Source organism: Synchiropus splendidus, chromosome 10, assembly GCF_027744825.2.
Source record: "Synchiropus splendidus isolate RoL2022-P1 chromosome 10, RoL_Sspl_1.0, whole genome shotgun sequence".
NCBI lineage: Eukaryota > Metazoa > Chordata > Actinopteri > Syngnathiformes > Callionymidae > Synchiropus > Synchiropus splendidus.
The window spans coordinates 1,626,991-1,642,387 of record NC_071343.1 but is presented as its reverse complement, the minus strand read 5'-3'; the positions used below and the strand labels follow the sequence as shown (position 1 = coordinate 1,642,387).

The 15,397-nt window shown below is 51.7% G+C and overlaps 1 protein-coding gene and 1 long non-coding RNA gene across 3 annotated transcripts in view; one reads left to right on the top strand and one right to left on the bottom strand.

Moving 5' to 3' along the window:
* The window catches only part of frmpd4 (FERM and PDZ domain containing 4), a 38,550-nt gene that overhangs the window by 7,856 nt on the left and 15,297 nt on the right, over positions 1-15,397 (top strand). Inside the window, exon 3 of one of the 2 annotated variants that reach the window (XM_053877915.1) lies at positions 13,185-13,301. In XM_053877915.1, the coding sequence (XP_053733890.1) occupies positions 13,185-13,301 (117 nt within the window). Of the gene's footprint in view, positions 1-13,184; positions 13,302-13,388; positions 13,657-15,397 lie in introns of those variants that run through there. The other variant, XM_053877917.1, reaches the window with a different exon arrangement.
* On the bottom strand, positions 1,152-14,613 carry LOC128766375 (uncharacterized). The gene is made up of 7 exons (XR_008415982.1): positions 12,453-14,613; positions 12,331-12,394; positions 10,551-12,143; positions 10,258-10,440; positions 7,417-7,519; positions 1,768-1,885; positions 1,152-1,674 (listed from the first exon to the last, which is right to left on the bottom strand). It is a non-coding gene; the product is annotated as an uncharacterized LOC128766375 (long non-coding RNA).

Below are 15,397 nucleotides of genomic sequence, written 5' to 3'. Positions count from 1 at the left end.
GGATCTCAGAGGAGAGCAGGCTCTTCTGTGGGCTGTGTTTGTTCCAAGTGGCTCAGGAAGAGGCAGAGAAGAGAGCAGCAGGGCTCAGTGGGCCAGCGGGGTTTTATCAGTCAAAGCTGCAGCGATCGTCCGCTCAGATCACGCTGCCGCCTGACCCTAATATCCTCTGCCACTCGTGTCGGCCTCGGGGCCTCCAGCCCAAATGGCCCAACGTAACTGTCCAGAATACGCTGAGTCTCCCAGTCCTGCGGCCGCAGAGCAGCCTTGTTGCTTCGGAAGCAAATTGTCGGACATGTTCTCCTCGCTCGCTCGTCACCGCTCCCCCCCCCCGCCTGTGTGTGTGTGTGTGTGTGTGTGTGTGTGTGTGGACTCCTTCAAATTTATCGCTTCACCCCGCTCGTGCTCTTTTTTCAGGACGAGTCGTAATATATCCGACGCTGCTGAGGTTGCACTTGTTCTCATCAGTGTCTCCAACATCCATCCGTCTGTTTACCCTGCGTCGTGGGGGCAGCAGCATGAGTGAGGAGGCCCAGACTTGCAGGTCAGGTCGGCAGCGAGAGGTTCTAGTTTGTGTCTCTCACAGACGACCCACAGCTGGTGGCCACCGGGCACAGCACAACAAAGGCAGCACACACAGGTTGAGTCCAACTTGTCGCGACTCGAGGATTTCAGGCGGATGTCCTCCACCTCAGCTTCGATCTCAGCGGGTGTGAGAAGCTGAGGTGGAGGACATCCGCCTGAAATCCTCGAGTCGCGACATGGACCCGACGTGGCGACGGCCTCCATCCATCACCACTGTCCGAGTCGCATCGACAGACAAGGGAGCTCCTTTGATCCGTCTCATTGGCTGGTGTTGATCAGCACTGATGGATGAAGATCCCGCCTCTTCTCGGAGTGGCAACGGCAGCCATTTGTCACATCCATCAGTGATATCGACTGTGAAGGAGTCGCCGCGGGTGACACATCCACGCCTTGTCTGGCCTGAGTCACCTGGTCTGTTCTGGTGAAACCCCTCTGAACACGCCGGCCGTCCCCGTGACATCAGAGGATTCATTTGGCTGTTGGTCGACAGGTTTGTGGCCAGGCTTCTAGATGGGATTTGGAAACAGGGCGTCTAAAACCCCGCCCCCAACACATGACCCCGCCCCTATTAGAAAGCAATGAGTTAGTTTAGTGAAGGATTGTTTCAAGCTTGGAACTGAACAACAGCATGCCACTTCCATGCCCCGAGTGTCGCCACTTACCGCGAGATTATGGCAGTAAACAAATATGGCGACCGCGATGGCCAAAATACGGTTGCAAAAGGTTCGAGAATCTGCAAATTTGGATCGTATTCGGCAAACTTACCTTCTTCTCCATGGGCTGAGGGCTTTGAGCTTCCCAAAGGTCTGGAACACGCGCTGGAATCCTAATGCGAGGAGGTGACTCAGGTGGAAATGGAAGGCATGAACCACGGCGCTGCCCTGAGACGCTTCCAGCTCCTTTCTATTGCTCTTCTGATCAGAACCTACTTGGCATCACGTCACTGTAGTTGCAGCGGGAGAACAGCAGCAGCTGTACGACTCACACAGACCCGCGGCGCTCGTCTCACCTGATGCACGTCGTTCACGGAACAGGACTCGCCATGGAAACAAGGACGTGCTGGGCTCTTTTCTACGACTCCTGCGAACCAGACTTACAAAGCAAAGACCGAGCCGACCAGTCAGAATCGTCTCTCACAAGCCGGGAAAGTTGCGTGTTGTCTCTTGGAATCAGAGTCATACATACCTGCCGTCATGGTGGCGCCGTGTGTCGGCTGAAGGAGCCATAAAAATGGGTTTAAAAACCCCAAACGTCTTTTGTTCCATCGATACCAAGTTGAATCTGCAGCGGTACTTCAACATGTCTGGATAGAAGAGAGACAGAGAGTTGGAGATGAAGCAGAGGAAGACAAGAGAGGGGTTCGTGGTGAAGCTGGAGGACTTGCTGTGATGGGAAATGACCAAAGAAGAAGAAGAAGAGTCTGCTTGCCTCCTGGCCCAGATGTGCAACTAGCATCTGCCTTGCCTGATGTTTGGTTCTCGCCTCGTGTAGTCGCCCACACGGCGCTGACAACCAAGACGCAGCCTTCCAGGCTCAATCCCTGCCAAGAGCTCTCCAACAAACACAGCGTGTGCCACCAATGTGACTCTTGTGGCTTTCACACATGCTCATCAGCAACTGTGAAACGTTTGCCTTTTGCTCCTGTCACAAGTGAATACATCTTTTTTTTTTGCATTGAGAGAGAAGCGTGACGAGAAAGTGACACAGGATGGCACCGTTTGTCTCAGCTCAATGCAGGAGGATTGCACCTCCAGCAGGTGGCGCCGGGATGAGGGCGGATGAGCGACATCTGAGGTCAGGGGTTTCAATCTCCCACTGACAGCTGCTTTATCATCAGCAATAGCGTGAAACCCAGGTGATCGCTGGGACGTCTCTTGGGCAGCGAGCAACATCCAGGATAACTGGAGACCAAAGACAAGTCTGTGAGACAGAGACGGCGAGTTTGTAAGGGGACTGCAGCTGGGAGGACTACGCCTGACTACTGTTGGGTTTCAGGACGCAGAAGCAGGAACCAAGAGGTGCCCAGAAACACCCGAGAGGCAAAACAAGTCAGGACAAGTGTGCTCCTCAGCAAACATCTGGAGTCAGTGCAGGGCGTCAGCGCCACCGAGGAGCTAATGGACTGAGGTACTTACTGAGGTGTCCTGTTCCCAGCAAAGTTCCCAGCCAGGATGGATGATAACCTGAAAAGGGGCTGAGTGGAGGCTGGAGCCCCAACGCTGCTCCTCTGCAGTGAGAGGAGCCAGTTGAGGTGGCGTCTCATGAGGATGACCCCTGTGTGCCTGCCTTAGGAGGTGTTTCTGGAGCGGCCAGCTGGGAGGAGACCCGGTTCTCAGTCAGAACCAGGGTAGAAGGATGAGAGCTCTTCTCTGGTCTGGGAGCGTCTCAGGATTCTCCAGGCGGAGCTGAATGGTGGAGGTGTGGTGCGACCTGTTCAACCAGCGAGGGCTGAGGATGGATGGATGTCTGACACACAACCCTCCCCACTGACACGCAAACATCTGGCGTGCGTGGAAACACGCTGGTCCGCGCTCTCGGCGGCGCGTGACTTGTGTTCCGGCTCACCAGGTCCCAACAGTGTCACCGTGAGTCGGAAGGCAGCCGGGCGACGACTGGGTCTCCATCACGTGTGTCATGACGGGGGCCGCCGTCTCACCGGAGCGCGTCACGGCTCAAACCCGCAGCGAGACGCCGCAGCTCGCTGACCCCGCCCGCCACCAGTTGCGCAACTGGCCCCTGGATCCGTCCTTCAGGACCGATGAGCCTCTGAGGGAATCGAGGAAGGTCTCCTCCACGCACTCATACACACGCACGCGCGCTAGTGACATCCCTCCCCGTCTCGCGCATCTCCCAGCACCACGCCGCCGCCGTCCCTCCCTCCCTCCCCCCTCAGCCTGTCGCGCCCCTCCACAGCTGCTGTTCCGCCATGGAGATGAAGTGAAGGTGGATTAACGCCGCCGCTAACGCAGGCTCGCTCTGAGGGATGTAACCAGGAGCCAGCCGCGCTGCCAGAGCCTCTCCCCGCAGCCGTCACTCAGCCATGGCGGAGCCCACACGCCGCCGCTGATCTCCCGCCGCGCCGCTTCCCTGGATGAGCCCCTCGCTGGGGGGGAGGACGGAGTGAAGGCGTCGCGTCCGCAGCGCACATGGACGTGTTCAGCTTCGTGAAGATGCCAAAGCTGCCGGGGTGAGTCGAGCGGTCTGCGCATCACCGGTGCCGCGCTGGCGTGTCAGGACCGACGTGCGCTTCACAACTTGTGCGGTCGTGTGTGGCTGGAATGAGCGAGTGGTTCGGGTGGGGGCGATGCGGTTCCGCAACTGCTGCACACATCACCAACATCTAAAGGTGAGGGACCGAGAGGGGCCGAGGACAGAGGCGGACAAGCTGCGGAGCGTCAACGGCGATGAGTGACGACGAACCTCCCCGAACTCTTTCACCAGTCTGGCGTCAAAACCGGAGTCGAGCGTGGGCCTCATTCATGCTGGCAGCAACTCTTCTGAGCAACGGCGTGTCGTCACCGGGACACGATCGAAGTCATCTTTCCAAGACAGTTCATCTTCTCACAACAATTCGTTTCGAGACGAGATGATTTATTTTACGAATATACATTATTAAATATACCTCAGTCCTAGTTTGATGTAAACAGGTGAACACCAATATGGAAAAAGCCTTCCGTTGTGTGTTTTGTTTTATCGCCTCGGCTCTAAACCAGAATATTAATTCTGCTCACCTTCTCCAATCTACCTTTTACTGATAATAATATTGTGACTGTTAAGAAACTTTTTAAAAAGTAAAATGTCATATTTTTATTTGAACATTTTTTACTTTTTACACTAAAAAACAGAGAATATTCTTGAACTTTTCTTGAATCTGTCGGTAGGTGCGTTAAGAATCATTTCACTCCACATGACCATCGCGGTGAATCAGCGTGGTGAGGAGGGCCTCCTCTAGGTGGGATTATGGTCTGCAAATGATAAATCAGGGATAAAATCTCAGCTCAAGCGAACAAGTGAGGCGAAACAAAAACCATCTGACAACAGGGTCCTGGGTAAAAGCTGTCCAATACTTTCCAGCCGCAGGATTCTAGGTCAAACGCCTCACCTTCTGCACCCAGACCTAGTGGACTGGGCGGATGGGACTAATCCTCCAGAGGGGATTTGCTTCTGACCGCCACAGCGCTGGAAGCAGCTGATCATATATGGAGGAGATGGAGATTGGGCTGATGACGCTGACGCAGACGTCGAGGAATAATAGGAAAAAGGCCTCTCGCCACTGCCTTTCATCTCTCAGTTCCTGGCAGCGTTTATGATTTAGCTCCCCGTGGAGTCACATGTCAGCGCGCGCTGTCACGGATAATAACGGCACACACAACTATCCCTTGATGAAGAGCCCTGATACAGAGGCAGGGCCTCCTCGCTCTGGCTCAGACGCCAGGAAGCATTTCACTCAGCAGGAAGCCGCTCCAGTGAAGTTGGGTTTGCTTCTACACGCTGGTGTGACAGCTGAAGCACCTGCCAGGAAGCAGGCCGACGGCCGTGCCTCGTGCTCCGCTGTCGTCTTCTGCTCAGATCTCACTCACTACAGTCAACATTTGTCAATCCCGCTGAAATCCATGCTGCAACTTGAAACGCCGCGTTCCTTGGCAGCTCCTCTAGAGCAGCAAAGCTTCTCCCAAAATTCTTATTGATGCAAATGACTATTGGAACACAATAGTGTTAGAATCACGGGGAGCAGGGGGAGACATTCAGAAGCTCTCTTCACTGACTTCCACTGGATACGTGGCTCTCCTCACTGCTCAGGAAGTCACCATCATTATCCAAGTGTTTTCAGTCTCCCACCATCGAAGGAGAGTCAGTCCCCGCCCCGATCCAAACCCTGAAGAACATCAAGTCTGGTGTCACAGAGGTCGCCCCCATAAAACCTGGGGCCGCTAAGATGACTCTGAAGAGCAGTGTTCCTCGTGAAGGCAGAGAGGGAAGCAAACTCGGGGCTGATGTGAGTCCGTCATTAGCACCAGCACTGAAAAGGCAGCAGCAACCCTCCCCGGTTTATGAAGCGAGTGTCAATCATGGGCCCGTGGTAATGATGACCTGCCTGGCGGAAGATAAGTAAATGTAATTGCTGAGTGCTTCTGCATGCTGCGATTAAAAACGTCTCTCTGCGGCGCAGCTGCTGGAGGAAAGTTTCAAATGTTGGTGATGCAGAGGCGGCGGAGAAGCATCGTATCAGTGAAGCAGTCGACCATACACGGCGACTCTCCCCTTTGCTCTGCCGCGGACGACTTGAATACCTGGTCATGTTCCTTTGCTGTTGACACAAGCGGAGAGTGCGGTCCAACTCTTTGTACCCTCACCAGCACGGTGGCCGCAGTCGGACGAGACTGACTTCAGTGTGGAGCACTTCATTGAGCAATGCAGTCGCTCATTTTCCTCTCTTCGACAACGACTCTGAGATGGTGTCGCTCCGATGAGCCGCTGAGTCTGCAGCTCTTGTGTTAAAATCGAACAGCTGCTTGTTAGCTGTTAGCACTGCTTCTTCTTACTGTCAGGTTGGACTGAAGAGGTCACAGCGCCACTCGCTGGCCTGGAGGTGCCTCGCTCACTGTGGGTTAATTGAGCGATCGTCGCACGTAAACACATGTGGCTGTTAAACCCCCTGGCATCAGAGGGGTTTCCTAAGGTTCTGGAATGTAGCCTTTTGGTTTTGGGAAGACGGCAGCGCGTCAGCTGGTATGGTAAAAATTGCTTTGGGTTATGAGTAGCTTCAGATAAGAGCTTTTGTTCAGAACAACCGGGTGATGGCGACCCAAGCAGAGCGGGTTGGACCAGTGACAAAACATGTCACTGAACCACAGGTCAGTGGGTGGTGAACGACTAGGGGAGACTACGATCAGAGAAGAAGAAGCGGTCATGCCGATGAGAGCGCCCACTGGTGGTAGATCAACTCCTTCAGGTGTCGTTGCTGAGCCCAGCCACACAAGACAAGTACAAGATGTTTTTATCACCAAGACGCTCTAATATTCAGATGTATGTGCTTGTGATGTTACAGTACAGTAAATGGTCCAGCTATGCTAGTATTGGTGTCTCCAGCCCGACTTGTACTCCCACACAAGCCTTCTTTACTTATCTGGTGGCCCACTCGGGGCACGATTCGGGGCTGCGTCAGGAAAACCTTGGGATAATGGGGAACGACAAGGCCGCCCTCCACTAGCGTAACCATGATTGCCAAAGTGTTCTTGTGTCCGCTGCGAGCGCTCCGAGACAGTCATCTTTGTTCTGGAGTTAATCCGATGGCATCAGGACTAAAAGACCTGTCACAACTACTCGAGCACATCAGGAGCTGGACGGGAAGATTGGAGCAAGGATGGCTGAGGGTCATGATTGTGAGCCAAGTGGCTGCTGGACCAGGTCGCGGGCAGCACTCGGCTCTGAAGCAGCGGACGGAACAATGACTTGAAGTCAGAGTCCCCTCTGTGGCTGATAATAACAACGAAGGAGGGACGTCCTTAAGCAGGTGCACAATGAGTCACGAGCTGGAGGGGAGCATGAATCTGCCGGAGCAAACATCCAGGGGAAAACATCGTAGTAGCGTCCACAAATTCTATTTTTCACACCAACAAAAACATACACTCTGTGTTGCGGTTCCACTAAGAATAGGGTGGTTGCCCTTAGCAACGACATCAGAGGCTGCTGCTTTAGTGGTGTGAAATGTGTTTCGCTGGAGCAGATGTGATGATAGTGCAGTGTTGTCTTTACTGATACAAACACAATCTTAAAGTGGATTTTGGCTTCGGCTAAGAACAAACACCAGCGTGGAATATCAATTGGAGATACCTGCAGAGTCAGCAGAACCTTGAGAAGCTTCACCTCAGCGGTGACACATCAGCAGCAGAGTGGGCCCAGTTGTGTTGTGATGCCACAGACTTCAGGATGTTTTCTGAAAGAGAGAAACAGGAGGGAAGATTTGAAATTCACCCCATTTTTAGCTCCTGTTTTTTCAGTGTTGGAGAGGAGCAGACCTGATGGAGAAACACCATGAACACGACGAGGTTTCACCCCTGACCTTGAGATGACTTTTCCTTTGTTGTTTCACCAACAACTGTGCTCCAATCGTTGCTGTTGTCAATGCACGATGTAATACCAAAGGTACTGCATGTATTGATGCAGTTAGAAAGCAGCGCCTGAGTTACACAATGCTTTTGTGGGCTCATTTTCCCAGAGCTGGTGGCCCGGGGTCTCTCGCTGTAACTCTGATTCTGAACGCAGCGTGTGGTGAACATCTTGGAAGTGACATTTACAGCGCGGCCATTAGCCTGTCCACTCTCCATCCCGTCTCCTACACTGTCCGTAACATGGACATAAACGTCCTCTGTGAGGACAGATTCCCTGCTCCAACTCCCTGCCAGTGTGTGACTGCAACACTGCGTTACAAGGCAAGTGAAGTCAAATGTAGTTGAAGGAGTCGTGTTGAGTCCTGTTAAGGACTGCGAGAAGTTTGGAATGCAAAAGTGCGTCAGGTCAGAAGGAGGTCTGGGTTCATGAGGACCGCAGGCCACACCCACCTGCGCCCTACAGCATAGAGGGAATTTTCCACAGTTTCCGGGATGGGTGGATGGGTGTCAGAGGGCAAAGGTAAAACTGAGAGTCATGTACAAATAGCTTGAGTCTGTGATGACTACTGAATCCTTGTTTATTTCTACTGTAGTGCTCATTATCATTAAGTGCTTTCAGTCTCCCACCATCGAAGGAGAGTCAGTCTCCGCCCCGATCCAAACCCTGAAGAACATCAAGTCTGGTGTCACAGAGGTCGCCCCCATAAAACCTGGGGCCGGTTTAGTGTTCCTCGTGGAGGCAGAGAGGGAAGCAAACTCCAACATGTAGTGACGCCTGACTCGCCGTGTCAGGGCTGCCTCAGCCTCCGTCTCTTTCGGTACATGGCCTTGCACAGGACGTCCTTGATGGTTCTCCCTACTGTAACCGGCGGACTGACCACCCCACTCCCCTCATTAACCCCCCGCCCCTGCAAACCACCTATAAGCGGAGAAATGAAAGTCACGCTCTGATGACATCATTATTTAGGGCCCACAGCCCACTTTCAAATACTACAATACTGGTGCTTCAGCCACAGCAGGAGCTCCACCACCTCCATCCCTCTCCATGATGAAGCTCATTGGCTCCTCTCCTTCATCTCCTTGGTCCCACTCTGTCTCTCCTCTCTACTAACATCTGTCCAGCTTTGTCTCCAAACCTCTCCACCTCTGTTCATCAGACATGTCACACGTACGGTTCAGAAAGTGTCAGCGTCGCTTCAGATATTTAGCTCATCCAAGGTCGAACCGTTGCTCCTGAATTTGTTCAATTCCTGGCGAGTGCTGCAGCTGCAGGCCTCGCGAGGTTCGGTTTTATAGCCACAACATCAAGATCTAATGAGTGTGGAGTGAACTGTGTTGCTGTGCTTTTGCATTCGAGGTCCAGTTCTGCAGCAGCGTGAGAGAGAATAATGTGACGTGTGATTCATGGCGGCGTATCTAAAGCCGGGAGAGAAACTGGCTCTGGGGTGGCTTCCCAGGCTTTCGCCCATCATGTGTGATGAATGCGAGAGCCCAAAGACAAAGGCGTGAGATTATGGCACGGCGGCGTCAGGGCCAGGATCGCCGTCTCCTCCAGATATGTGTTCTGTAGAAGCAGCAGCAGCAGGAGTGAAGCCTTCTCCATCAGCCATCGTCTCAATCTGCTCACATCGCATTCCTCCAACTGAATATCCCAGATCCAAGAGAAAGTGACTTTCAGTGATAAAGCCAGAATCACTTTCTTCATGCAGTTTTAATGAGGGTGGAAAAGCGATCTTCTCCCCGTCTCTCAGACGCCAAACTGCTGCGTCCCCTTCTCTCATGGTGCAGATGGGAATCACAGGGGTATTTTCATATGTTGATGGAGAGTCTCAGAACTTGGATGACAGTAAATAGATGTGAGTTTTGCCAGATTAAATGGATTCCACACAGCAACAATTGAGTCTTCTGCTCCTACAATCTGATTTCAATGACAGTTGCTCTTTTAAAAACGGACGTCTGCAGATATCAAAGAAACACGGGCCGAGTCGGCCGCTTCCCTCTGACACTACATTTGCATTCCGACTCCGTCTGCTTGTCTCCGCTCCGACTCTTGGGTAACTTGTTCATGAATTGTGCAGAACAGCGCAGCCACTTGCCGCTCAATTACTTAGTGCTACGTGGCGGTGCGCACATCATTTATTAATGCCTGCAGCCGGGGATCGGTTTCACTGTCCACCGGCCGACCGGCCGCTTCAGCATCGCCCGAGCTCTTTCAGGAGAATACGTGGAGATCAAAGGTCGCAGGGGGATTGTCGTCCTAAATTTGATTGACACTGAAAATGGAGTCGACGGGAGGATTTGCGAGAGACGGGAAACATTTTGAAGCTGCAGCATCTGTGAGTAGAAAGTCTCCTCCAGGCTTGACACCAGCTCTTGTCTATGCATCCAGAAAGCGTCTCATGTTGTCACAGATGAGGCAAATGTTGCCTTGAACAGCAGCCAACTGGTGAAGGACTTATTTGGAGATGAGGTTTTGGGAAGTTAAGTTGCGAATATGAGAGCTCTATGTTGCATCTGAGGGAATTGAATCGGATGGTGAATCGAGACAGTCGGTGCTGCTTACCTGAGGTTAGTCAGAGAGGTCCTGGATGGCTGACCTTCTTTCTCATGGAGAGGTCCAGACCTCCTTCTTTCCAGAACCTTCTTCGAGCTCCTCTCGGGAAACACCAAGCTCCAGCATGTCCTGCGACTGCACCATGACTTCCTCCCGAGAAGACATCCTGGGAGACACCTCAACTGTTTTCTCCTGGAGGAGCAGAGGTTCTACTCTGGGTCTATCCTGGATGATATTCTCTCTAAGAGTCCAGATAGAGATCACACCAAAGATGGTGACCCCGGGTGAGAGGAGGAACCCACCAGAGGAGAGCTTTGTCTTCTGGCTCAGCTCTTTCTCCAGCCAATCTCCATCCTTCCCTCACTTCTCAAGACCTCGAGAAACTTGATCGCCTCCATCTGCAGAAGAATCGGACTCCAAACTTTGAGCCACCTTTCACTCCTGTTTGGGATTGAGAACCAGATTAGATCAGATGAGATTAGATTAGATGCCTGGATGTCATAGATTCTGAAATACATCCAACCAACTTAATGTTTTGGGGGTCGTAAGAGCTATAAATGATGAATTTAGGTCATGAAGAAGACGTGACTTCTAATGTTGCACATCCTGGTGCAAAGAATCAAATATATATATTGCAGCTTCACGTCAGGCTCCTGGTTCTGACGCCGGAGACAATGAAGATCCACATACACATTATGAAAAACAGCTCAGTCAAACGTCCCTCAGCAGTTGTTACATAATTCTGATGTCATCCAAAACATCCAGCCCAAATAGTGGCAAAGTCTTTTCGACTGCACAAACACAAGTGCGGCTCAGAGCCGACAAACCGTTCCAGACAGCCGCAGTGGCATCCGCACGCGTTTGACCGACACAGGATCCGTTCTAAATATACTCGCTCCATCCCGCTGGCGGCGAATTCAGCGCGGGTCAGATAAATCCATATCTCTGTGGAAACTCACAAACGCAGCGAGCGATAAAATGTTTGATACCAAACAATCTCTGGGAGACGCAACAGATATTTATGCACGCGGTTTATGATGTGCGCTGGAGAGGAAACATTTAGAGGGAAAGAGGGAGAAGCTTTGAATAAATCATGCGAAGAGGCCTGTTACGCAGCAGACGAGCCTTTGAAGTGACACAACTTACTGCCACTGCCTCCGCGGCGCCGCAAAGAGAGATAAACGCAAGACAATCCCAGCGCAGGCTTCTGACTAAGAGGACGGCACAATCCACATTCTGTTGAAATCAGATGCTAGAACCGTCCTGCAAGTTTTAACTCATCAAACTAGCTCGGGGCGTCCGTGAAAAATGTGCTGACATCTCGAAATAAACCCAATTTCATGCCTCTCAAAGCACAAGAGTGAGGCATGACGCCGCCCCTAGCTTCCATAATTCATGTGATTTGAGTGAACAGTGCTTATGAAACTTTGTTGATCTGGCTGGAGTCGTGTCGCTCGGGCAGCATCGCCACATTTGCCTTCATTAGGAGCCGATTCTGTCACGGCTGGCTGATCCAATTATCCAGACGACGCGTCCTATTCTTACATGTCCGAGTGACTCCGGTGACTCACGCGCGCTCTTTGGCTGCTCCTCTTTCTCAACAAGAGAGTCACAGACGTTGAAACAATTCCTCACTGTGGCAGTTTGGAAAATGCAGTCGCGGAGAGAGAAGTCTGTTGGAAGACTCCATCTGAGTCCGATGTGTCAGCGGCCGGAAGCTCATCGCGACGCTGAGGTTGGTCCGGCGCTGTGCGCTTGAGATGGCTCTGGGTTTGAGATGGACCGGGCCGGCACGTGTGAGACTTCTACGCTCACCGCTTGGCTTCACGTCAGCTTTCACCAGGCCACCGGCCACTTACAGATCAACCTGTACCTCTGTTGGAGGCAGAGCTCTGCTAAAAAAAAATACAAAAATCCTGTTAATTTGAATTACAGTTTAAAATTTCTGGCCAAAATGATTCAAATATTTCCAATCACTTCAAGTATTTTGTGAAGTTTTCCGTTATTATTATACATTATTTCACAGGAATCCAAGTAATGTGCACAATGCACAAAGGCATACACACACACACTCACACACACCCATAGATATTCAGATGACGGTCTGGAGACCTTTCCAGGCTATCCACCTCCACAACTGCTTCACCTTAACAAGCAGAAGAAAACAAATGAATCATTGAGCTAAGCGTTTAGTGGAGACCTACGTTTGCAAAACTGAGAAACGTGGTGGCTTCTTTTGCGTCAGTCCTGATGCTCACTGGTCAGCTCTTTAAACCTGGGCAAGATTCTGCAGCTTCCTCCACGTCACTTCCACCTTCATTTTCACTCAGCATCTGACGTCTCTGCACTGAAGCTCCACACCAGTCCAGATCACTGCTACAAGGACTCACAAGTCAGATGAAAGCAGAAACAACAAGGTGGAGTTGGAATCAGAGGCAACAGAAGAAGAAAACAGCTCAGTTTGTGAGGTCAAACATCAGCGTGATGGAGCGATAAAGGAGGTGAAGAAGAGAGTGCAGGAAGGGTGGAGCCGACTGAAGTGAAGCTTCACAGGGCAGTGGAGTCACTGCCATGATGAGTCAGAGTCGGAGATGATGAGAGATCATCAGGGCATCATTCAGAGACCAGACACGATCAGAGTTTGGAGACAAAGTTAGGGAGGACAGTTGGAGAGGGAGAGAGCAGTGAGGTGATGGAGGTGCGGCCGGCAGATGGCTTTGCGTTTAGGACTTAAACGTCACATGACTGGCACAATCCTATCGCACCGAAGAGTTGCTTCTCCAACTCCAGGAAGCGTTCCCGGGAACGTTCTGGGAAGCAGGAGATTTGTTTTGGGCCGCAGGTTCAAGCTTCAGCTGTGTTAGCCAAGCACTGAACGCATGCTCTGCACACTGACCCCTATTGCTAAGACCCCGCTGTGACTCTTGTCCCTGCAGCCACAGGACCAAATCGTCAGGTTGGCCGCCACCTTCAGGGACCTGGAACGCCTCGCAGGGACCGCCCAACGGATGGGACGTGGGCTCCAATAGAGAGGGGCGCGACTGCTACATGAAGTGAGTGCTTGAACCCAGGCCCAGATGTTCTGCGGCCCTGTGATCATTCCCGCCATGTCACTGCCTCCACACTGTCTCCATCTGTGCAGTTAGAATACTGATTCTGAGCTGCGCACTCTCTCCCTCTCTCGCTCGCTCGCTCACTCGCTCACACCCACAACACTCCTCACGCAGTCTCCCACATGTAGAAGAGGACTTTGGACTGTGCTGCTGCTGCCGCTGCTGCTGCTGCCGCTGCTGCTGCTGAGGAGCTTGTGCCGGAGCTGGATTTGTCTTTTCCCTGAGAGGATGCCAGCCGGGCTGTTTGGGCCTCGCTGACGTCTGTGGGCTGTCACTTGTGGATATCGGGGAGCAGGTAACAAGGCGGCTTCCGATCTGTCAGTCAGTCAAGTGCGGGCTTGGAGTCCAAAGTGACGTATTTTCGGATTTTGCTTCTCTGTGGCTGCTGGTTGCGCTGCTCTTGCCTCTCCAGCGCTGTGGAGCGATGCGTCAAACAGGAGGTGAACACTTGTCACACATGGGGTAGAGCACGAGAAGCGTGATGCCACGGGAGTTACGTAAGAGCAAGGAGCCGCGGAGGAGCCTGATGCAGAGCGTGTCTGGACCAGACACATCACCGCACAGGCTTTTTGGGAATCAGCAAGTTTGCATTGAAATGGACGGCGGTGGGGTGACTGTTGCCAGTGGCCGCTCCGCTTCAGTTGTCCTGAAGTCTGCGTGAGAGCAAGGCATGAATAAGCCAGCAGCTGATTCATATGTACATGGCAGTGATGTAACGCAGGTCATGAAGGAGAGACGCGTGACTTCCACAACATGGAGTGTGGGAACACTGCAGCAGGATTATTCTATTGGTTGTATCATATCATCGTTAGTTATTATGCTGGATCCTAAACCGGTAGACGTCCAGGCAAGAGCCAGGAGCCACGTCACGGTGGAGAGAGGGCTCTACTCCGAGTCTCTGGCAGTCGTTGGTGGTCGCCTGGCGTTTCACCCTCACATCTGACAGCAGAAAATCTGGAGATAAAAATGAAGAAATAAATATTCAGCTGCTCTTCAGTGACCATCCAAGACTAACAGCCCTTAAATAAAATTAAAATTATATGTATATTACAAAAGAAATTTGGGGAAAAAATGGCTTCAACTGAGTTATTGGATTTGGCATTTATGGTCTGAGCTGAAGTGGAAACAGTGTCATGAAAAAGAGAATCTTAAAAAGCTGCAATGACAGGGCATCAAAAAACAAACCAAAAACGCCCCCTCTCAGAAATTTGCAGGTTTTTTGTATTTCTTTATTTGTCCACTCCTTGGCATTTTCAACTTGTTTATTCTCTACGTTTCAAATAGTGTGATAGAAATGACTGGGTTCAAACTAGCAAATCGGGGCTCACTTTTGGAAAAAGTAACCGTGTACTGCAGTACTTGGTAGTTCTGATCAGTGAGAAGTGGAATTGGAAAATTAAAAATAAAATACAATTGTATAAAATTTTCAGGGCATAAAAGATGGAGGCAACAATTTAACCTTTTCAGAAGTGAATTGATTTTTGTTGCAATGCAGCACCTGGACCAAACATGGCCAGTGTGGAAGAGGGTGGGACAAGAGGGTTTTTCTTGGTGGGAAACCTGGGAAGTTTATCTCCATGGCTGGTGTCAAAATAAGCAGGGGAAACACTGCCTTCTAGTGGTGGGAGGCCTTTGCTTGGTGGGTCAAGGAACTGTTGTGGATATGCTGTTTTGGTTCAAACTTTCTCTGGCCATGTGCATGATGTGGCGGCCCAGGTTCACCCACGAGCCTCGAGTTTGACACGTCAGAGCAGTACTACCGTCTTTGATCAATCACTGGGGTTTGTTCACGAGTCAGGGATAATGGCTGTGATGGAAGCTCTGTCATCTAGGAGAGACTCAGAGTTGAACTCTTTCAGTGATGAATTGCGGTGACCTCCTCCCTGGTGAGGTGATCCGGGCCAGTGTGGCTTCATACAGGACCTGCAGCAGACTCGGGATCAGCTTCAGAGGCAGACCTGTCGTGCGTGTTGTTGGCCCCGCCCTCTGTCCTCCTGTCACTCACGCGTCCTTAAGACAGGCATCGCAGCGCCTGA